We start from the raw sequence: 23,188 nt of genomic DNA, 5'->3' as shown, positions 1-23,188 counted from the left end.
GCTTCTAGTCACCCTTATTTTCTACCCCTTTAAATTAAAAAATCTAAGGCTAGTCTATGATGTTTACAACACTTGAATTATTTTTCTCCTTAAAACTTGGGTGATTGGTAGGGTTTTTGGATTTATTTCTCATGTTTTTTGTTTTGTTTTGGTTTTTTTTTTTTTTATCCTTGAGCTTTCTAAATAAGTTTTCCTGTGCCTACTTGCCCATAACTTATTTTTCTGGTCTAATGACTATTTTTAATGAGTTCAGCCTGTGCTTCTTGTACAAAAAGAAACTTCGGAGTGTGATGAGCATATTAATAAGCTATCAGATCTACTCTGGTTTTTGAAGTTTAGAGTTTTGGGATGCTACAGAAATGTAAATATCATCATGGCTTTTGCATTTGATTAATAATTATATCACAGCTAAAGCCTCAGCGCACCTCCCACTCCAGAATTCCGCTATCCCCAACCCCAATGGCTCTGCCATTAATGGTCAGTCTCTGGGAACCCATGTCCCAAGGAAATGGCTTCCCAATTTATTCTAAGTGGCCTTCCCTGCAAACCTTCCTCAACTTTGACCAAACTTCCAATTTCAGGATAGAAAGAGTGACCCTTTTCCCCCTCCTCTTCACAAGGTAGGGAGAAATGAGGCAGATGTGAGAAAGGTCCTCTGGGGGTAAAATGACATTTTTTTTTACTACACTCACAATGTACCAAACTATACTAAATATTTTCTGGCCTTCAAATCAGATACCTACTCATGCAAGAAAACTGCATGATCATTCGGGCTGATCCCTCTTACTCTCAATGTAGATCCACACTCTTTCATAGCAGTTTCCAAGTTCATCTTCGTGCTGACCCTGGGCCAGGCTCTGGGATCCTGGAGGTGAAGCAAAGGAACTCACAGGTCAGTTAAGGAAAGACCCCCTTGAATGATTCTATGGGTCCAAGTGTTGGTGTAAGTTTACACAGAACGTGGAATCTAAGTGGGAAGTCAGGGAGGTGAATCAGGGAAGCCTTTGGACTTTGTACACCAGTAGGCAGTTCCCAGGTGAAGGGGGTGAAGGCACTGCAGGCAAATGGCCACCTCTGAGCAGTGGGCACCTCAGCCTGCTTTGCTACCTCTTCGCAAGCTGTCCTGTGACTGGTCTTCCCGTTGTTCTACTGATCTTTTAAGTGATCTTTAATAAAACCTTGCGAGCATTTATTATGAGTAAATGAATGAATTAATGGATGGATGGGGGACAAACTAGCCAAAGTGATGCTCAGAGTCCGAGGCGAGCAGGCAACGTCCCAGGAGCAGGCCGTCTCTCCCACTGGCTGGCTGATGGCCAACCTCGCGGAGTGAAAGGGAACGTGGGGGTGACGGCGAAGCCTGGCGATTCTGAATTTGTACATAAAGCTTGTAGGGGGCGCTCATCAGAATGCTTCGGTCCTGAAGAGCCACCTCCCCTATGCAAAAATAAAAAGGGTCATTAAAAAAACTATTCGAAAACACGCTGACTACTGGAAGGTGACGGGCCTCAGGTGCAGGACAGGTGCTTCTAGATCGCATTAGCGCAGTCCAGAGCTTCCCTCTGCCCCAGGCAGCGCCCTAAAGAACCTGCCAGGGGCTTACATTGAACTCACGGAGGAGGGAACCAAAGCGGCGCTGTGCTAACCAGGGGCGGGACAAGGACGCGCCCGCGGGTAGCGGAGTTCGGAGGCGTCCGCGCCGCGCAGAGCGTTGCCCAGGCAGCGGGACGGGGGCGGAGCCGGCGCTCCTCGCGCAGGGGGCGGGGCGGATCACGTGGGACCGGCGCGGCGGCGCGCGAAATAGCGCAGGCGCGAAGCTGCGCAGGCGCGGGACCCGCCCCTGGGACCCTCGGGGCCGGGGAGGGTTTGGCCCCTCTGCGTCCCCTCGTCGGGCGCCAGAGAAGGCAGGCGGAAGGGGACGTTCCCGGTAGGTGCTGCGCGCGGAGCCCTGCGAGGCACGTGACGCGCGCGTCGGCGGGGGTCTGCCGCGGCGCAGGTGAGGAAACTGAGGCAGGGCCAGGTCGGCGGTGCGCAGGGAGAGTAGGCGCCGGCCAGAGCAGCCCCGCCGTGGAGCTCCTTCGGAGACGGCCCCGACCCCCTCAGAAGACACTGCCCCTCCCGGCCCGCAGCTACCTCTCGCCCGCCCCAGCCGCCGCGGCCAGCGGAAAAACCCGCGCTCGGGGTCAGAAGACCCGAGGTCGGACCCGGGCGCTAATGTAGCCAGTTCTTCCCGCTCCCGGGCTTTGCGTGAGACTGACGCCACCCACCTGCCCGATTGTTAGGACGAAGAACTGAGAAAAGGGCTAAGGGGTCTGCCCTGGCCGGGGTGGGTCTGGTGGCCGCCCCGGGCTGGCGGGTGGACCAGCTCGAGGCGAGGGACCTGGCCGTCCCCCTCTCTGTGCATAGAGTCGTGTATTTTATGGGGGCACGGGCTCTAGCTTTGTTCAGAGTGATCCCAGAGGCACCTGTTCCCTTTCTTCCTGACTTAAAATTGGGAACAGTCCAAGTGCAAATTTCAAAACACTGCTGAGATCTGGGAATGAAAAGATGAAGGAGGCACTAATCGAACAGTTTATCCTCAGGGTTGTTGCAGGGGCGGGAGCAGAAGGAGAAGGTGGCCATGGCTAGAGGCAAGAGAAGGGAAGTTAAGACCCTGCCTGGCAAGGGCTGTGGGGAGGGCGCACACCCGCGCGGGGTCGGGTCCAGCTGGTTCTCTGCCTCTTTTCCTTACCACACCATGCTGTTTCCACAGCCCAACTGCCTGAACTTCACCTTAGTTTTGGGTTTTTGTTTTTAGTATATTTACCTTTGAGCCTGGCAGATGATTTAAAAAAAGAAAATAATTACTTAGGATTTATTTTGAAAAGCATTGTCAGGCAGCCAGCTTGTATGGTCCTGGATGCTCCTGCTGTGGAGGCTGAGAATTGGGATTCAGACTGCAAGCCCTGACTCCTTAGAAGATACTTATTCATCAGACAACTCTCCATTTTGTGTACAAATCTCGTTTGGGGGTGATCATGGACTAATCTAAAAATGAAGTAAGATTTATGCATTGTATTTATGGCACTCTTTGTAAGGTAGCTTTACCAGCACCTCCTATACATTTAATCCTTTGATTCTTACAACTCTCCAGAAGGTAATTAGGGAATTATTCCCATTTTACTGGTGCAAAACAGTTCCTCATTCAGGTTCACACAGCTCTTAGGAATTAGAGTTAGATCTCAGTTATTCTTGGTCTGACCTTTCTCATATCCCCCTCCTTAATAAGGGCATGCCATCTAGTTGAGACCTTATGCATTACTGCTGAAGAGATACAAAAGACATTTCTGAAGATTGTCTCCTTGTGTCATTTAAATGGCACCCAGAAAGTTTGGTTAGGACCAGAATTGTAGGGCTCAAGCCCCAGGCTCTGTCAATATCTCGGAAATAAAGCAGCTCTCCTGTCAGCTGGGTTCTTGTCTCTTTGTGAAATGTTGAGCAGAGGCTCCAAGTCTTCCTCTGCCAAGGCTTGTGTGGCAAGAGCTGTCCAGAGGTGCTATGGAGGGAGCCAGCCTCACCTCTGAGCTTAGTGGCCTCTGGCACAGGGAGATAACAACAAAGCAGTGCCCTTTGCCTTCTCGGGTTCTGCTAGTGCAGGAGGCAGTGTTCGCTCCTGCAGGGGTAGCATAGAGTGTGTGTTGTGGAATGGCCAGACAGGCCGGAGGGGCTGAGACAAGCCAGGGTTTCCGCCAGACCTAGAACTCCTACCGAGGAGGCAGGCCTGCAATGACACAGCTGCACATCAGTGTTTTATGTCTGTCCTTGGGCTTCAGATGTCCTGTCCTCATAGGAGGATGAGTGAGTCTGAGCCCTGCAGAGAAGAGAAGGATAATGCTGCCTTACAATTTTCCTGTGTGTTGCTGCATTTCACATTCCTGTTCCCTTATATTCTTTATGACAACCCTTCAAAATGCCCTTGTTTTTAAGAAAACACTGAGGTCTAGAGAGACAAGGTGACCTCTCAAAGTCAGAGTGAGAACCCAGGATTTTTATTTTTCAGCCCAGTGTCTTTTGTGGTATCACCCTTGCCTGCCTTCCTTGATGGAGCGTGTGTCCTGAGCCCAGACAGGAGGCTGGCAAATGAGGGTAGGATGGCTAGATCTTTTGGGGCCGCTCCAGCTCCAGCTTCACTTATCAGAGGAAAAGACTTCTTTCAGCCCCCACATTCCTCACCAGTAGCTGATTGTGTCTTCTTGTTCTGCTTTTAGCATCTGTTCAAAACTTTCTAAATCTGGCATCTAAGAGTAGGGCTGGGCCAGAGCCAGGCCAACAGCTACCCCAAGGGTCTGAGCTGAGAGATGGAGAGTGAGGCAAGTAGGTGAGAGCTCATGGCAACTAGCTACTAATAGTTCCAGGGTCCTTGAAGGCAAGGGTGGATGGGAAGGCATCTCCTATTGCTCATGGGGCCCTGGGTGCCTGTGTCATCATTCTGTTAGGCAGGAATTGATAGGTCCTTGTTACTCTGGAGAGGAGTGGGGCAGAATGGCTTCTCAGCTGAGAATGGGCAATGTGACCCTTACGAAAACATTTGGCTTTGGTTTATAAGCTGCTTGCTAAGGATTGGGCTTGGGAAAGGCTGGTGTTCTCTCCAGGCACCAGACTTCCCAGGCCCTGTTGAGGAGCAGTGTTGCTCTCCGCCTGCTTGAGGCCAATAAGCAGGTTTCAGGACCTGCAGGGTCCCCCTTCCTGAGCCCCAGCCCCCACACTGTCCGGCCTCAGAGGCCACTGGCCTGTGGCTGGCTGCCTGGGGCCCAGAGTGTCCAATGCAGGAAAAACAATCATGGACTGGGAGTGGGGGACCCAGACCTGAAAAGTCCCAGCAGAGCCACTGACAACCCACCTTGCCCATGTGACCTTGGACTAGCCAGCCCCTTCTCTGAGCTTTAGTTTCCTCATTTACTCAATAAAGGAGAAGCTGAACTAGAACTCTGAGAGAAGGAAAGAGAACAGAGGAGAGCAGAGAAGGAAGATGAAGCATCCTTTCCACCCTAGTTCTCCAAGGGCCTGAGGCAAGGAGGCACACGTGCACTTTTTTTTTTTTTTTTTTTTTTTGGTTTCCCTTGGAACCCTTTTTTCCCTCTCCTGTCTCTGCCTCAGGCCAGCTCTTTCTGAGGAGGGAGGATTCCCTGGGTGGGGCTGTGCTAGGCAGATGTACCTTTGATGTTTAGAATATGATGCTGTCTGTACTTGTCTCAGACATGAATTAACCCACCCAGTGCTGATACTTTGTTTTTTAAGACTTTATCAATTATTGCCGAGAGGCAGCTCCTTGAACCGTCAGGAGCTAGGCCAGGGAAGGAGGCCGTGAGAATGTGCACACCCAGCAGGAGAGCAGCAGTGGCAGGCACCCCGTGGCTTGCTGTCTGGATGTCACATTCGTGTGGTTGCAATCACATGGTACTTTAGAGTCTTTGGGTGGGATGTCAGAGCTGGGACAACCTCACAGAATTTCTTGTTGCTTCTGTCTATACAGATGGGGAGACCCGGGCCCAGAATGTCTTCATGGCTTATGTCAGATTGTCCTGCCAGTGAGCAGTGGAGCCAGGACCCAACCTAAGGTCACCTAAGCCCCAAACTTGAATGTTTTCTTTGATGTCAAGCTAGCCCTGTCCAAAATTACCTTGCATACTGAGGTGAAATTGAGTGGCTGTAAGTTAGTTCCAACTATGCCTCACTGTGGAGTTCGAAGAGTAAAAATCAGATCATTTCATTAACATTTAATACCTACCGGTTACCAGGATCTGTGTTAAGTGCTGGGGATGCAGGAATGAATAAGACAGCAGCTCCTGTCCTCAGATTGTGCCACCATATTATAGAGACAGACGTGTAAGTAACTAAAATACACAAAGTCCATTTGTGCAGCGAGTTATGTGTGTGTCGCATGTGTGCTATGTAATTGGAGGTGAGGGAGCAGTCAATTCTTGGAGCTTTCAGGAAAGGCTTTGTGGAGGAAGTGTTATTTGTGTTGGGCCTTATTAATAGGTAGGCGTTTACCTAGTTGGCGTGGGTGGGGAGAGCGTTTGGGTAAAGGAAACGGTGTGAGACTGGCCTTACACTGTCTGGCCAGGCTGCTGCAGTGGCATGGGATAAGGCTGGAACAGTGGGCTGAAGCTCTGCTGTGGAGGGCCCTGTCAGCCGCGCTGAGGACGTTACTATTAGAGTCTGAAGGCAAGGGAAGGATGTGGTGAGGCCTGGGTGTGTTAGAATCGCTCTGGCTGCAGCATGGAGAATAAAACGTAGAAGACAAGACTAGAGCCAAGCCACATTCAGTTCAGTAGTTGTTGGAATAGTCTAGGTAGAAAATAGAGGCCTGGGCTTGGACAGTAACAGTGAGGTTGAGAAGAGAATGGGTAGAAGACACATTTTGTGGGTGGACAGAACTTTCTGATTGATTAGGTGTGAACAGTGAAAGTGAAAGAAGAGTAAAATGTGACTCCTAGTTTCTGGCTTGAGCAGTTGATGGATGCTTGTGTCATCCACTAAGCTAGGCTAGAACCCTAGAGGAGAAATTGACTTTAGTTGAGGTCAAAACATTTTGGGTACAGAGCAACGATGATGCCTACAAATCCCTGTGGAAACTTTGGGTCAGGAACAGCAATAGGGACTTGGAAGTCAATACTAAGGTGGTGGGTGAGGTGCTGGAAGTAGATGAGGTCACCCAGGAAGGGAGTGTGGGTTGAGAGAAGCCACTGAAGTGGCAGGAAAAAAAGGGAAAGCAAAGGGAGGTAAAGAATAGGCAGCAGGTGAAGGTCGCTGATGGTGGTGGTGCCGGCTGATTTTGTGGGCTGGGATGACGAATGGGGCAAGGGAGCAGCCTGCACAAGGAGCAGAGAAAGGGACATCGTCCTTTGACTTCTCCTTGTGGGACATGTGGGCTGTGTTAAGGGCTTCTTTGCCTCATTAGTCTGTACCAGATAGCAGAGATGGATGGAGTCTTTTGGCACTTGGAAAATGTTATAATCTGCATGACTGCAAATGACTCAAAACTTTGCTCAACTTTTTGAAGGGCTGAGGGGCCTTGGCAGTGTTTCCTGGAGATTAGCTGTTGGCAGGTGAAGGAGCCCCAGGGTTTCTGGGTGGCCTGGTCCTGCCTATGGAGTGACTGAGCTTAGGGGCATAGGTGTGACTCGAGAGCCCCGCCTTCAGCCCTCCCCTGCCACCAGGCTCTGCCTGCCTGCTCAGCCCTGGCTCAGCCTCTGTCAGCAGCAGCAGGGGTGTGGACGCTGCGGATGGTGAGTGCCTTGTTCACTGGTTTAAACTGCCTGAGGTTGGGGATAAGGGACCATGTGGTGAGGAGACTTGCCTTGTGTAGGGAAGAGACAGGGTCTCAAAGCTAGACACTAAAATGGGCAAAGGGGAGCAGCAGTTACGATGAAGAACCAAGAATGTTCTGACTCCAAAGTAAGCTGTTTTTGTTAGAGTGATAGGATGTCTCTGGGAGGCTTTAGGAACCTTAGCACACACTCCATCCAACCCTCTCATTTTGAAGTTGAGGAAAATGGGGCCTGGGATGGGATTGACTCAGCTTGGCTTGGGGAGTCCAGTGGTTCTCCCCATTCCCCAACCCCCACCCTTGTGCTCTTCCCAGACCGGAGCTGCCATTCTGAGCTGCCACAGCTGTTGTTTGTTTGTGGCCTCATCCTGCTTCACCTTCTGTGGGACAGGATGGATCAGATAAGTCCCACAGCGGGGGACTGAATGCTGTAGCCCTGTCAGGTGGGGGCTGGCTCTTCTGTAAACAGCCTTGCTATTCTCTGTCAGAGGAGCTGACCCATTCCTGGACGGAAGGGGATAGAAAGGGGAGGAAAGAGAAGGGACATCTGGTGTATGGTAAATTTCCTTTAGAGTAAACATAGTTTGACTGTACATGTGTTTGATGACTAAAAAAAGGGTGATTTTTTTTTTTTAATTTTCTTTAAGACAAAGGAAATCATACCCCTTGAGCTCCAGAAACCCACTTCTGAATGTGTGGGAAGGCACAGTGTGAGAGTAGAAAGACTACAAGCTTGAGTCCTGTTCCTGTTGACCTGGGTACAGGTTGTAATACTGCTGCCTGCTGGCTCTGTGACGTTGGGGAAGTTACTGAACTTCTCTGAACCTCAGTGTTGTCAGTTGCCAACAGGGTGATCACTACATCACAAGCCTGTTGAGTGAATGAAATTAGGGCATGTGTGTCAAATGACACTAAGTAAATCTGGTTTACTGGCCTCCTTACCAATGGGTGGTCTTAGAGGCCCATGTGAAAATGCATTGTTCTATTTAGATAGTAAAGCTCCCTTTACTTGCCCTTTTTGGGGGGTGGGAATAACTGTGATTCAAGATGTAGGGTCTGCTCACACTGCACAGCAGGTTACAGTGGTACCTGCTCCAAGATGTGCCAAAGTGGAAGTTGCTTTGTAGCTTGGGGAGGTTGGCTGAGGGCCTGGACCTGTGCACTCTGTAGGTGTTCCCAGAAGTGAATTTTCACTGCTGCTCCCTGGCAGCTGCTAGAGGCCCACTGGGAGCACCTCCCCAAAGCGGTGATTCTCTGCTCACACCTTCTGGATCACAGCCCAGGGTAGGGGTAGAGGTTGGGGTGGAAAATGGTGTTCCAGGGGGAGGGGGGGGTTAGGTCCAGATTTTATGCCCCAGCCCTTGAACTTGAGGTGGGGAGATAGAGGGCTTTGGGACATGGAAGTTTGCGTTCTCAGGATGCCTTCAACACTGACATCCGCTCCCAGTCCCTGCTGCTTCCCAGGCTCAGTCAGCCCAGTCCCAGCCTAGCCTGTCCTTCCTGCCTCCTGTGTTCTACGCCAGCTCCAAAGCTCCTTCCTCCTGGCTGCTTCTGTGGCTGCCCAGACTGACTCTCGTCCTTTTGCTGCCGTAGCCTCACGTTCATACCTTTCCCAAGCTGCTCACCTTCCCACTTGCTTTTCTGTTGTTAGTGTACCAAACCTGTATCTCCTTGAGGATTGTGTATCATTTTGTGTCCCCCTAAATTGCCATTTATTAAGTAAATCAGTGCTGAATAAATGTGGGGAAATAACTGTTGAGTCTAGTTGAGTTGAATTCCCTGGTACTCAGGAGCAAACAGGCCAAATGCCTGTCGATGGGTAGTGGGGAGATGGAGCCTGTCTGCATCTAAGTGCAGCAGGGACATGTTGGAAGGGTGTGGAGCTGGCTGTAAGGGACCATGGACGTCCTGAGTACACTGATATGTCCTAGGAGTCAAAGAGCGTCCTTTTATAGGGTAGCTACAAACTGACTTTTGCATACTGATGAAGGAATGCCTATCAAATCTGTGATCAGAGACCAGTCCATGTGATCCTGAATCATACACACATGTCAGAAATCCAGGGACGTTTCGGAAGTGCCCAAAGGTACAGAAATTGTTTCAGACTCTAGGGAATCTCCTGTTTACAGCAAGCAGGTGAGAGCTGTGGTTTTCCTCCTAATTGTTCTATGAACTATAATCTAGTAATGTGTAACTTTGCCACGTAAAAGAATTGGAAGCAGGCCTGTAGAAGTTTTTTTCCTGCTTGGCCTAGGAATTTTGGTTGTCCATAAGTCATCTTCATTATCCAATTCTATTGAATTCATTTCAGCACATGGTTGTGGTGAGCCCACTGAGTACCAAATGTGCACTGTGCTAAGCACAGGAGAGTCAGAGATCAACTGAGGAACAAAGTCAAAGCAGAGAGATCTGACAGGTCCAGATCAGAAGGACCGTGGGTGTGTTTTGGGCACAGGACCCAGGAGAGAAGGAGTAAACACCTTTCCGGAGTTGTGGGTGGGCAGAGCATCTGGGGAGACTTCTTGAGTCGTCTGAGTTGTGAAGCACAGAATGAGGGAGGATATTCCAGGCAGAGGGGTGGAGATGCGTGTGTGACTCTCCCTGTGCCTGTCGCTGCCTTCCCACAGCAGGCTGAGGGGATGGAAGCCGGGCTTGAGGAGGGCCCAGCTCTCCAAGGCCAGCCTGCCCACGTGACTATACTTTGTTCTGTGGCTTATGGCCAAACAAGCACAAAGTCCTGAATTCTTTGCTCTAAGACAATGCTTCTCAGATTTTAATGTGCTTATGAATTGCCTGCCAGTCTTAGGCTAAAATGCAGTTTAAGATTCCTTAGTTCTGAGGTAGGGCCTGAGATTCTATGTTTCTGCACGGTGCCAATGCTGCCAGTCCACAGAGTACATTCTGAGCAGTGGGGAATGAGAAAGTTTTCTCTCCTGGCTGGAGTCCTTCGCTTCAGAGATACCATAGCAGCACCTCCGCCCCCCAACACACGCACACTCTCTCTCTCTAACCTCCCTTTCTTTTTCCCCTTCCTAAATATGTAGATGTCCAATTCCTCTTTCTTAAATGCTGTTTCATTTGGTCACCCCCATGCCTAGAAGTTCTCTTCCATTTCTTAACTCAAACCTGAATTTCCCAGGCAGCCTAATCATTAATCTGCCCTACCCTTTCCTTCCCGATGACATTACCGCTGAGTCACTCCCACCCCTACCTGACTGCAGTGGGTGCCTCACGGCCCCCTCCCTTGGCAGTGACATTCAGATTTCCAGGCCTTTGCTTAATGCTTTGGAGGATTACTCTCCTGGCAAAGTCCTACAGGAGAGAATTAAGTCAGAGGTTAGAAGGGCTGAGGTTAGGTGGGATTTACACACACATAGAGAGAGAGAGAGAGACACACACACACACACACACACACACACACACACACACACACACACACACCGAGGTCTGTCTCCCACAGTGATCTAAGCACACAGAAGCAGGCTGGTACCTAATGAGGAAGGCACCGGTGTATGTCAGATGCTAGGATGGAGTGAGGGCCAAATGGAAGGATAGGTACTGTAGTTGGTTATCAGAAGCACGGCTGGGTGACAAACTACTGCTTCCACAAGTTTCTACCCACAAGAGGGAGCCTTAGTCGGTCACCCACGCAAGAGCTGGGAACAAGGCTGGATTGGGACAGGACCCGCCTGGAACGCCGTTTCAATTGCAGAGACCCTTACCTCATGCAGACATCTTTGCCCAGCCGCCTCTGAAGCAGACACTGCAGCACCTTGTTCTTTCTGCCCCTGCTCCCGTTCATTTGGCAGACATCTGTGTAGTTCCCTTCACAGGGACAAATGTCAGGTTACACACTGGTGGTTAGCAGTGACCATCAATCAGTAAGTCGTAGCTTGAGAGGATATTTGCTTTCTTGTTGACTATGGTTTTATGTATTGCCTTTTTGTTTTACTTTTACCATGAGCCTATTTTATTTCTGTAATGAGTAAAAAATAAAGCTATTCTCAATTGGGAGAAATATGCTGAGGCTCTCTGCCCCTACCATGAATGAAGCCCTGCTGGGCACTGGCTGGGGTCTTGAAGAGCAGGGTATGGTCCATGTTTCTGAAAAGATTCTCAAACTAAAGAGGAAGAAAGACAGGGTGACAAAGTGTGATTAGTGTTCTGCGTATCCTCTTAACACAGAACAGAAATCTGCTCTTACCCAGGGAGGCAATAGCTGAGCCTCCTGGATTGTGAAGGCGAATCAGGCATTGATGAGGAGGAGAATGAGGAAATAGTCTGCTTCCAAGGGACACAGCGTGATAGAGCACCACAGAGCTGGGGGCTACAACCTGGGGCATGAGGAGAGGGGACAGCAAGAGAAACACCCGAGAAAGTTGTCCTTTCTCTGTCATCGTTCCTGACTCCCTGGTGAGCTCCTTGGGGCAGGAACCTCCATGTGTCTGTTGTGTCCCCACGTTCTTCTGGTAGCAGTGGGTGCTTAGCAGCCCTTGCCCGGTCTCATCTCCGATCCTGCTGCTGCCTGTCTCGTGGCCTCCTGGTTGGCAGCCCCTCCATAGCCTCGTACGGGAGATCAGATCCTAGCTATCCTGTGGGAGCAGTAACGTCTTCTTCCTTCCTCTCAATCTCCAGAAATGTCTTTCCTCCAGGATCCAAGTTTCTTCACCATGGGGATGTGGTCCATTGGTGCAGGAGCCCTGGGGGCTGCTGCCTTGGCACTGCTCCTGGCCAACACAGACGTGTTTCTGTCCAAGCCGCAGAAAGCAGCGCTGGAGTATCTGGAGGATATAGACCTGAAAACACTGGAGAAGGGTAAGTGGTGACCTCACCAATCTCAATACTTTTCTGAGGCACAGGCTTACTTATTTTTTCTTTCTAAAATAACACTTTTTAAATTGAAAATGCAATGTAACAACATTAGAAAAAAATAACACTTTTATTTGAGACAGTTGCTCTGTTGCCTTGGTAGAGTGCAGTGGCATCATCACAGCGCACGGCAACCTCAAACTCCTGGGCTCAAGCGATCCTCCTGCCTCAGCCTCCCAAGTAACTGGGACTACAGGCACCATAGGCACAATGCCTAGCTAATGTTTCTATTTTTAGTAGAGACAGGGTCTCACACTTGCTTAGGCTGATCTCAAACTCCTGAGCTCAAGTAATCCTCCTGCTTTGGCCTCCCAGAGTGCTAGGATTACAAGTCTCCCAGAGTGCTAGGATTACAAGTGTCAGCCACTGCACCCAACCAACCATAACACTTTTTAAACTACTGATGACCCCATTACCCTAACACAATAATCGTTTTTATTTTGGCATATTCCTTTCCACGTGTACATATTATTATATAGTTGTGATCTTGGTGTAAGTGCTATTTTACATTTTAGTTTCTCTTATGAAAAGCATTTTTTACTTGCTATTAGTGTCTCTCTAACTATAATAAGTTGCTCCATAATATTTAGTGCCATTGTTTACTAAACCAGCCCTTCTAGAGTGAATTCTGAGGAATTCCAGGCTTGTGGGATCTTTATAAGAAAAGGAGTTCCTGAGTCAAGTAAGCATGAGAGACACTGTTTATCCAGTTCCATGCTCCGGATGCTCGGCACAGGGCCTGGCACGCAGAAGGGACTTGCTTGTTGGAATGAGGTGTCTGGATCGCTCCCGATCTGAGCATGGTCATCCGCGCCTTGTGATGAAGCTGCAGCATATGAGGACGTACCTCAAGGTCACATGTTAGAACAGACCTGCCTGGCTCCCTCTTCTCAGAGAACCCCCATAAAGTCCATCATGGACAGCTGAGAGCCACAGTCAAACTGGGTGTCTCTGCCTCCTCACTGTGTGCTCTGTGTTAGAGCTGTAGCTCGTGGGGCTTCAGTCCTGCTAGTGGGGCAGGAGAGTTTGCTGGTGAACCTGGGTCTCTTTGACTGGGCGATCTCTAGTCAGCCCCCAGATGGAGGCCAGCATCATCTGTTCATTAAGTGAGGAAGCTTGTCAAAGGAGTGCTGGCGCTGTCATTGTGCAGATTCACAGCGGGTCACCTTAATGAAGAACCGAAGTTCTGCAGAGAGAGACCTGTAATGCTTTGTTTGTCCCAGGGTTCCCCAGTCTTATTTGATTACAGACTTTCCCCCCTACGCCTGTTTTTTTCACATAACATTCCACAGGAACATGCATCCGTCTGGGAAATACTAACATAATAAGGGGCCAGATGCCGTGGCTCATGCCTGTAATCCCAGCTCTATAAGAGGCTAAGGCAGAAGGATCCCTTGAGTCCAGGAGTTCAAGACCAGCCTGGGCAACATAGCGAGACCCCATCTCTACATAAAAATTTTAAAAATTAGCAGGACGTGGTAGTGCACACCTGTAGTCCTAGCTACTTGGGAGGTTGAGGAAGGAGGATGGTTGAGCCTGGGAGTTCAAGGCTGCAGTGAACTAGGATCACGCTACTGCACTCTGGCCTGGGCAATAGAGCAACATCCCATCTCTGAAGACTAAATAAAATACAATAATAAGGGTTTATGCTTATTGAGCCCTGACTAACTCTTATCAGACACTGTGGTGAGTACTTTTATATTCATCTTGTAATAAATACTCCCTACAGCCCAAAGTGGAACTACTAGATATTTGCATTTTACAAATGAGGAAGCTAAGGTTCAGAGAAGAAAAATAGCTTGCCTGGGGTCACACGGCTAGATTCAAACTTAAGTCTGACCTTTGAGCCTGGCTTCAGCTACAGTACTGTACTACCCCAAAGCACTTCCTCGTTGAGCATCTTCTACCTTCCTCTATTAATAATATTGCAGTTAACATATTTAATTGAACAATTTTTAAAAATTTCTGTTGACTTATTTTCTTTAAATATGTTTTTAAGAGTGGGATTTGGGGGGTGGGGATCAAAGTATAAGACTTTATCAGTTTGGGCCACGTTTCTGCCCCAGAGGATTATCACAGTATCCCTTGAGATCAGCAGTAATGGAAATTGCCAGTGTTCAAGTTTGAAATTAGAGTTTTATGGGGGAGGGTCATTTTGGGTATACAGTAGGATTCTTAAGTCTTATTAATTTTCCTCAGGAAGGTGAATATTCCCTGTCTGTGTTTCCTGTTTGTCTTTTCCACAGGTGAAATGCCTGTGCAGGTCCTCTGCCAGGCCTGGTTTCTGACCTCATCGTGGCCGAGTATGGTTCACGAGCTGCTTAGTGATCAGGGCTGGGCTGGGCTGGGGGGAGATATTGAGTTTCCTTTTCTTCTCCCTCAGAACCAAGGACTTTCAAAGCAAAGGAGCTATGGGAAAGGAATGGAGCTGTGATCATGGCTGTGCGGAGGCCAGGCTGTTTCCTCTGTCGGGAGGTGAGTGTATTTGAGGATCTGTTAAGAGAAAAGGATCCTGGCAAGTAGGGGCTAGTGCATTTCCAGCCAGGACCAGGGGCCTGCAGGCCAGCTTAGCCTTTTATCAACTCCGGGTTGTTCTTGGTTGTTTTCGCTAGGTATTTCTTTTGACTTATGCCTGTGTCTGTTTTTTAACAACTCACCATCTTCTACAGGGGCTAGCAACACACCTGACTTTCCTTTGCTACTCCCAAGCCTTTCGTCCTATGCTAGACCATCTTCCCATTTAATCAAGGGTAGTGACCGGGTCCAAGTCCACGTTCCTGATGCTCAGCACCGACATATGCTTATTAAAATGAGGTGTCTGGATTGCTACTGATGTGGGCATGGTCAGTCCATCCCCGTGATGGGGAAGCACTTCAGGGTCGCGTGTTAGAACAGACCTGCCTGGCTCCCTCCGCCTGGGGACCTCCCAGAGTCCATCATGGACAGTTCAGGGCCACACACTCAAACATGGTAGCTCTGCCTCCTCACTGTGTGCTCTCAGCATTGGATCCGTAGCTCAGTGTGATCTTAGCCATGCTGATAGTGTGGCTACGTGCAGCATGCGAGCTTGTTGAAAGTTGGAGCTCATTAACTGGGTGGTCTCCAAGTTGGCCCCCAAAGGGAAGCCATCATTAAGTGAGGCAGCTTATCAGGGGAAGGCAGGAACTGCGATTATTGAAACACAAAATGCTAGTGTTAGAGGGGACATTGCAAATACTTTGGTCCAGCCAGCCAGTTTACCCCAGATGGGTAAACCAAGGACCAGAGTGGTTTGGTGGCCCTTCCATGGTCACACAGCCAGTTGGTGGCAGACACCAGGTTCTGAGATCACTGCCTTTCCTAGGACAAACTGGGAATGCCAGTACTCCTGCTCTTGAGACAACTTTGCTTCTCAAGTAGTGGCCATGGCCGCCCTGTCCAGTTGTCATCCTCATTCCTCTGGTTGCTCTCCCTGACCTCGAGGCATTTCCTTTCAACCTTGCTGACCTTACCTGTTCTTGTGTGGTTGGGCTGGAGGAGAGTCCACTTGGGCCACTGGACGCACGTGATGCCCTGTAGTCCCTTACCTCCAGGGCACTTTTAGTCCTGTTATCTCAGTGGTTCCTCACCATATCGCTTGAAAATACAGCTTGTTAGTATTCTTATTTTACAGAGGAGGAAACAGATACAGAGATTGTAACAAAGCCACACTGCCTGGGGAGTGTATTAACGCTCATTGCTGCTGTAACAAATTACCACAAACTCAGTGGCTTTAGACAACAGAGATTTAACTTACAGTTCTGTAGGTCAGAGTTCCAGAGTGGAATCTGGTTGCCTGCCTTCTGAAGCCCGTAGGGTGGAGTCCATTTATCTGTCTTTTCCAGCTTCTAGAGGCCACTGGTATTCCTTGACCCATGGCCCCTTCCTCTATTTTTAAAGTCAGTGATGGCTGGTCAAGTCTTTCTCGTGTTGCATTGCCATGACACTGACTTTTCTGCCTGCCTCAGCCACATTTGAGGATCCCTGTGATTACATTGGGCCCACCCAGATAGTCTAGGATAATCTCCTTAAAGTCAGCTGATTAGCAACCTAAATTTCCTTTCAGCCTTAATTCCCCCTTGCCATGTAACATAACATAATCACAGGTTCCAGAGATGAGAATGTGGACATCTTCAGAGGCTCATTATTCTGCCTACCACAGAAGGTGGAGTTTACACTCAGGGCTTTTGATTCCAAATCTGTGATACCTATAAATACCAGCAAGAAAGCCTGTTTTGACTTGATTTCTTGAGGCCAGTGAAACCCAGAGGGTTCCAAGCACAATAGCTTTCCTTAATTAATTATAAGCTATTTTCCGTTGCACTGGTCTGTGCCCTGACACAACATATTTTGGAAACTTATATTTCAAAAAGCATGGATGGATGACAGTCTGAGTTATTTTGAGTGGCTAGGGTGGAGGTGTATGACTCAATTTCCACTTCTTGGCTTTATAGCATGCCATACCCAGAGTAAGGAGCCCAGGAAAAGTGAATACAACCTTTTATCTCACAGTTGTTCTTTGATCACATCAGATGCTGTAGTCCTCTCTGCTCTAGGGCAAAATTTGCCAGTCACTGTAGCTCTTGATAAATGTATTATAATCAATTCTACTTCATTAGCTATTCTTTTTTTATTACTCTAGAAAATAAGTGAAAACTTAAATTTAGCCACCACCATACAGCAGTATATTTGTATTGGAGATGAATGGGCTGATTTAAAAGGATTTCCTGCTGACTTTTAGTTCAGATACCAAATGTAAGAATGGAATTGATTCTTGATGTTGAAGCTTTACCATGACTCGTGCAGTTTAGTTTATTCATCCAGCACACAGTTCAAGAGGGTCAAGAATGTCTGTACCTCTCGCTCAGCTGTGTTCGCCGCCTTAGTTCCACCTTCAAATCTTTCCAGCTGGTAGTTAGTACCTGCTGTATATCCAGGCATGTGCTAGGCACTAAGAGTTCCAAGAAATGGAAGGCATAGTTTCTATGTGACACATTTAGGATTCGTAGTGACAGCCTTCAACTTAGTGGTAACATACAGACTTGGTACAAACAATGTCACCAAGCAGGGAAGATACAATATGCATAGAGAAACAGGGTTTCACTCCAGAGCTAGACTAGCCAGGGAAATCTTTTTTGAACAGGGATACCTTTCCAGAGGGTAGGGTTGAGCTGGAGAGAGAAGGAAGGGGAGAGGAGCTGACTGAGTGACAGTGTGGAGGCAGCTGTCCACATGACCTGAGAGGGGTGTGTCTGCTGGGCCCTGTGCTTGTTTGGGGAGGGGCTGGGAGATAAGGCAGGGGAGAAGAGGCTTAGGCAGGAATGGAGGATGTGTTACGGCTGCTCCCCAGACCATGGTTAGGAAAGCCGTAACAGGAGCCTAGCTTTTCCTTTTCATCGTGGAGAAGACAAGAAGCCTGGGCTGAGGAGGGGTCCTGGTTCCCTGTACTGAAGCCTCGTGCCCAGCTGGGACAGGTGTAGGCTGGGCTATGCAGGCCTGAGTTGCCTCTGGTGTTTTGTTGCCTCTGTTCCTCTGTGTTCCGTGCCAGCCATGCTGTGAGCCTGCAGGGAAGAGAGGTGGTTTGTGGCTGCAGAGCCGCAGGAGTTCATGTCCCTGAACCTCCGTGTGTTCTGCAGGAGGCTGCAGACCTGTCCTCCCTGAAACCCAAGTTGGATGAGCTGGGCATCCCTCTCTATGCAGTGGTGAAGGAGCACATCAAGACTGAAGTGAAGGACTTCCAGCCTTATTTCAAAGGCGAAATCTTCCTGGATGAAAAGGTGTGTGTGCTGTGAGCCAGACACAGACTATTTGAGATCGTGCTTGGCTGGGGAGAGTGCAGTGGCCCAGGGTGTGTCTGGCCTGGAGCTGGAGGCTGGTGTTCCTTTCAGCTGCCCTGAACTTGCAGGGCCTTTCCCAGCCCTCTGAGCAGAACACAATCACACACTTAAAAGCTGTCTTGTCCGTTAAGGCGGTCCTTTTCTTATGAGTGTTCAACTTACGGTTTTTCGACGTTATGTTGGGGTAAAAGCCATACGCATCCAGTAGAAACTGTACTTCAAGAACCCAGACAACCATCATGATTTTCACTTTCAGTACAGTATTTAGTAAATTATATGAGATATTCAGCACTTTATTATAAAACAGGCTTTGTGTTAGATGATTTTGCTCAACTGTAGGCTAATCTAAGAATTCTGAGCACCTTTAAGGTAGTCTAGGCTAAGCTATGCTGTTCTGTAGGTTAGGTGTATTAAATGCATTTTCAACTCGCAGTGTGTTTCTCAGGACATGTCATAAGTCAAGGAGTATTTGTATTACTTAAGCCCTCCCTGCTGTGTGATTAGGGAGGGTAGGAAATAGCTGAAACGCCATCAGGTTCCCCCACCATAAGGTAGGGACCCTAGCACAAACCGCCTGTCCCTTAATTCATTGCAGCCATATTTCTGTCCCCTCTGCTCCCACCTCTGCAGAATGTAGCACTGTTCACCCTTCAGGTGCAAGACCTAGTGAGAAGTCAGAGTTGAGAGCGCAATCTGTTTCCTTAGGTTGGGCCTGCCTTGAGGTCGGACGCTGTGCCTGGCAGGATTTAGTTTCCTCAGGCAGTTGAGAGTGGTCCTGGGTGGGAGCTGTCCGTGTTGGGTGGGGTTGAGGACATGAAGCAGCAGGCTTTGGGTCTTTGCCTGAGAACAGATGCCCTGCTGGGAGCCTTTCCTCCCTGGGGAAGGCAGGCATCTGGGCCGCTCACTTGGGATCTGTCTTTCTCACTTCATAGAAAAGGTTCTACGGTCCACAAAGGCGAAAGATGATGTTTATGGGATTCATCCGTCTGGGGGTTTGGTACAACTTCTTCCGAGCCTGGAATGGAGGCTTTTCTGGAAACCTGGAAGGTGAAGGCTTCATCCTCGGGGGAGTTTTTGTGGTGGGACCAGGAAAACAGGTAAATTCTTACTCTCTACTTGTTGGTCTGTGGATATCTGTGTCTGTGAGCAACAGACCCTGACCAGGGACTGGGTGGCGGGTTGACTTTCCCTATTTAGGGGCCTCCCCCCACCTGCCTTCTAGAAATCTAGGGAATATGAGGAAGGGTAGGAGGGCAATGGTTTATCACACATCTGCTTGCTTCTGGTACCTCACACGTGAATCTACTCATGCCTCACAGTAACGTCATGAATTAACCTGATCATTTTGCAGAAGAGGAAGTTGGGACTGAGGGGCAATGAACAGCTGCACCAAGGAACTGCTGGGGCCTGAACCCAGGTTTTCTTGACTTCAAGCTCCATTTTCTGTGCTTGAATGAAAGCATGGTTTTCATTCTGTTTATGAATTTCCCCCCTTGCAGTGTTGCCAGGCCGTCAAGGATGATGATGATAGGGAAAAATGAAGAGAAAGGAAGGAATAAAAACAGGCCCGATGAGGGGAGGTGGCAAGGAGGTGTGGGAGGAAACCATGCTTTTCCCTGTGGGGTCTGGGTGTCGGGGCTGCCCCAGGAGAGGAGGGAACTCACTTCTCTGCAGATAGCCTGTTGTAGGCTCTTGTTATGAGGGTCCACAGCATGGGGACCCCAGGGGAAGGTGTGGAAAGGAGAGATGAGGTCTCTGTGGGCCCAAGAGGCAGGTAGGCAGGTGTTCTGTTGAAGCATGGGCAACCTCGAGCCACGGTGATCCCCGCCCTGGAGGGCAGTGGCAGCAGAGGGGGGTGGGTGTGTAGCAGGGCTGGGGCAAAGTGAGTGCAGGCAGGGCGTGGGAGGAGAACCTGGGACTGGTGGCCTAACGTCTAGGCCTGTCTCTGCCAACCTGGGGCATGGCATTAACATACGTAGAAAGTGTTTTCTTTCTGTAGAAAGATGAGGTTGGTCTGCACTGTTGGGTCTTGCTATAACATTGCTAATTGCATACTTTTCCCAGTTGAGGAGGAATAAAAGTTAATGGGACTAGAAATCCTATTTTAAGCTTTATTTCTTATCTCTTTCTTTTATACCTTGGTAACTGCTCTTGCTTGACTCTGTTAGAATTGAGCATAAAGTGGTATCTGATTTAACTTAAACCTATTTGCTAATTTGCTGGTAAATCTATCAAAAGTTCTACGTGATAGTGGCTGCCAGTGGGTGCCTGCCTTGTTCCAGGTGCTCAGATAAATAGTCTCATGTCTTCCTCACAGCCAGTCTGGGATGTTGGGTAATTTTATTCCCATCCACATGTAAGGAAAATACGAAATAACTCAGCCAGCAACACAGCTAGTAAGTGGGACCCAGAAATGAAACCCAGGAACTCAGATCGCTCCGGCTCCAGAGACCCGCCCCTGCCCCTGCACATAGCCTCTCCTCAGAGGTGGCTCCCAGCCACCCCCTCCAGATGCCCCACACTAGGGCAGGCCACTTCGCTAGAGGATTGCCCAACCTCTTCCGACTCTGGCACTGTAGAGTTCCTTCCCTCTTCCTGTCTCTGTCTTCTCGGGGCTCTAGGGCAGGGCTTGGCACACCTTCCAGCCTTTTCTTGCCTGGCAGTGACTCATCTGGTGCTCCAGGGGCCTGCTGGCACATTCCAGGTGTTGCTAGGGGTGGTGTTTGCCTTTGTTATTCCCTGGGGCTCCTGGCCTTCATCCTCCCTGGTGGAAGGTTGACTGGGCTGGCAGAGCTTCAGAAATTACCTCAGTCCTTTTTAGGAGTAGAGTATTTGCAGTCCCGCTGTGCCAGGTGCCACTCAGTGGGGATTCCTTTTGTAATTATAACCTTTCATCATATTTCCTTTAAAGAAGAAGTATGTATGCACTGTAGAAAACTGGGAAAGAGCGGAACAGTGGAAGGCGGGAGAGCCATCCTATGAGCTCAGCCACCGTGGGTAACAGGTTATTAAAACAAAGTTGAGTGGCCTTTTATTTGCTTTTTAAGAAAATGATATCTTACTAAACTAGGTGTTCTCTTTTTGTTTAACAGTGTATCATGAACATTTTCCTTCGTCATTATGTATTCTTAGTTTTTCTAATGTCTGCATTATGCTTTATTAGCAAGTAAATGTAAATTTCCTGATGTGCTTCCCTATAGTCACCACTGTGTGGTGGGACTTCTTTTTTTTTCAGTTCTTTATTAATAATGACACAGCATATTTGCAGATTTTTTTCTTGATTTCAGTTCCTAGATATAAGGGGTCAAAGAACTCTTTAACAAGGATTCCTTGATGCTGATCTCAAACACATTATCTTTTTTTACCATAAACTTTAGGGTAACTTTGGGGTATCCTATGTCCTAGTGCATTTTTTGTCACAGTGTCAGAAATGAGAGGCCTCCAGTTTCTTAGGAAGACTAAAGGAAAGAGAGGATCTCCTTTTCAGATAGTCATTCAGTGCCTCCCAAAAAGTCTGCCCTCAGAGCTCCACTTCCACACCTTCAGGCTTTTCTGTGTTAGCTTCCTTCTGTTCTCTTTACCTGGAATGTTCTTTTACCTGCATCTCTACCTGTAGCCATCTTGCTTACCTCCCATGCTTTATTGTCTGTGAAGCCTTCCCTGGTGGCCTTTATCATAATTAGTCACTACTGACTTTGTGCAGCACCAAAGTGCTGCTGAGATGTGGCCTTCCCTGCTCCACCTTCCTCAAGAGACTGAACTTCTCTGCAGCAGGAGCCAGGCCTGACTTAGCTGTGTGTTCTCTGCTGCCCGAGCACAGGACTTGACAGTGTCGTGAATGTATGATTCAGATTGAGGACTGACAATCCTTCTTGTTTCCCTCCTTTCAGGGCATTCTTCTGGAGCACCGAGAAAAAGAATTTGGAGACAAAGTAAACCCACTTTCTGTTTTGGAAGCTGTTAGGAAGATCAAGCCACAGACTCCGACCTCAGAGAGAAAATGATTGTGTGAAACTGCCTGAGGCAGGATAACGAGGGCCACTCACCAGTGTTCTCCGAAGGTGTCAGGTTTCCACTGTGTCGCTAAGGAGTTAGAAACCCACCTGTACAGTGTTCTCAGTGTGGATTGTTAACATATTTTAATACTGTCTTCTGTTTATCCCCGGAAAGGCAAAGTAGCCCCAAAACAAGGCTGACAGAAATCTAAGAAACTCGTAAGGGTTATTTTAGCTAAAACCTGTAAAATATGAGGTTTAAAATTGCTGCACCTCATTACAAATGTATATGGTGTTTGAGTGCTGTTATTTGAAATGATTTTATTTTTATGTCTTCAAAAATCTAAGAAAAGTTGATTGGGAGATTGGAGAATATAAGGTTTTTGACTTTTGTGGATTCTATTAATAACTTGTTATATAACGTCAAAGTATAACTCATATGCTCCAGATTAGTTTGATAAAGATAAATAATAAAGTGAGATCTCTTGTTTCATTGTCTTCCATTCTAACCCCAGAGATTTGTTTTTCTAGAAGAAATGATCATCTCTAGCTCTAATAAAGTTATGCATCAGAAATCACCTGTATATAAAACTAATAATAAAAACATTTACCATAATATTGGCTGAAAGTGAAAAATCAGTATTCTCCATAGATACGGGGTAAAGGGTTGTGAGGGGTGGAGTGGGAGGGGGCGGCTCCTCTAGATAACCAGAAAAATTCATCCTGTCATTCATGTTAGTGATTTTGCTGTCTTTCCTGGCAGAGTGACTTTGGTATATAAAATTGATAGCTTCTTTCCTTACTGGTCTTTTAACCTAATCAGGTAAATCAGGAGGAGAGGGAACATAGGATGAAATATAACTTAATACATTAATTTATGTTTGAATTTTGTCATGTGAATAAATATGAGATCAGCAAGAGCCAGGAGGAGAGCTCTGCCCCAGGGAATCCACTCATGACACCAAATAGGCCTAGCAGTAGAAAGGCAGAGGTAGGAACAGAGAGAAGAGTGCTTACCCAGGGGACCAGCGCGACAGGAGGAAGGGCGTCAGAGTTTATCCAGGAAACCAGGAGTGGAGACTGAAGTTGGAAGTAAAGCCGGACAAGTAGGAGAGCTTTGGGGCTGAGTACTCAGAGTAGGTAGGAGCGAGTGGTGC

At 48.3% G+C, this 23,188-nt stretch overlaps 1 protein-coding gene across 6 annotated transcripts; it reads left to right on the top strand.

The window, feature by feature from the left end:
- The first annotated feature begins 1,787 nt into the window (after nucleotides 1-1,787).
- Nucleotides 1,788-22,647, top strand: PRXL2A (peroxiredoxin like 2A). 6 transcript variants are annotated; one of them, XM_045567868.1, is made up of 6 exons: nucleotides 1,788-1,927; nucleotides 11,965-12,127; nucleotides 14,565-14,656; nucleotides 17,836-17,976; nucleotides 18,969-19,133; nucleotides 21,927-22,647. In XM_045567868.1, the coding sequence occupies exons 2-6, from the start codon at nucleotides 11,983-11,985 to the stop codon at nucleotides 22,038-22,040; spliced, it is 657 nt and encodes a 218-aa protein (XP_045423824.1). In that variant the 5' UTR covers nucleotides 1,788-1,927; nucleotides 11,965-11,982; the 3' UTR covers nucleotides 22,041-22,647. The 6 variants fall into 6 exon arrangements, with proteins under 6 accessions (XP_045423824.1, XP_045423822.1, XP_045423825.1 ...); XM_045567866.1 differs by having other exon boundaries at nucleotides 11,948-12,127; XM_045567869.1 differs by having other exon boundaries at nucleotides 1,788-1,996.
- Nucleotides 22,648-23,188: the final 541 nt, after the last annotated feature.

Source organism: Lemur catta, chromosome 14 (assembly GCF_020740605.2).
Source record: "Lemur catta isolate mLemCat1 chromosome 14, mLemCat1.pri, whole genome shotgun sequence".
Lineage (NCBI taxonomy): Eukaryota > Metazoa > Chordata > Mammalia > Primates > Lemuridae > Lemur > Lemur catta.
This window is presented reverse-complemented; position numbering and strand designations above follow the sequence as displayed.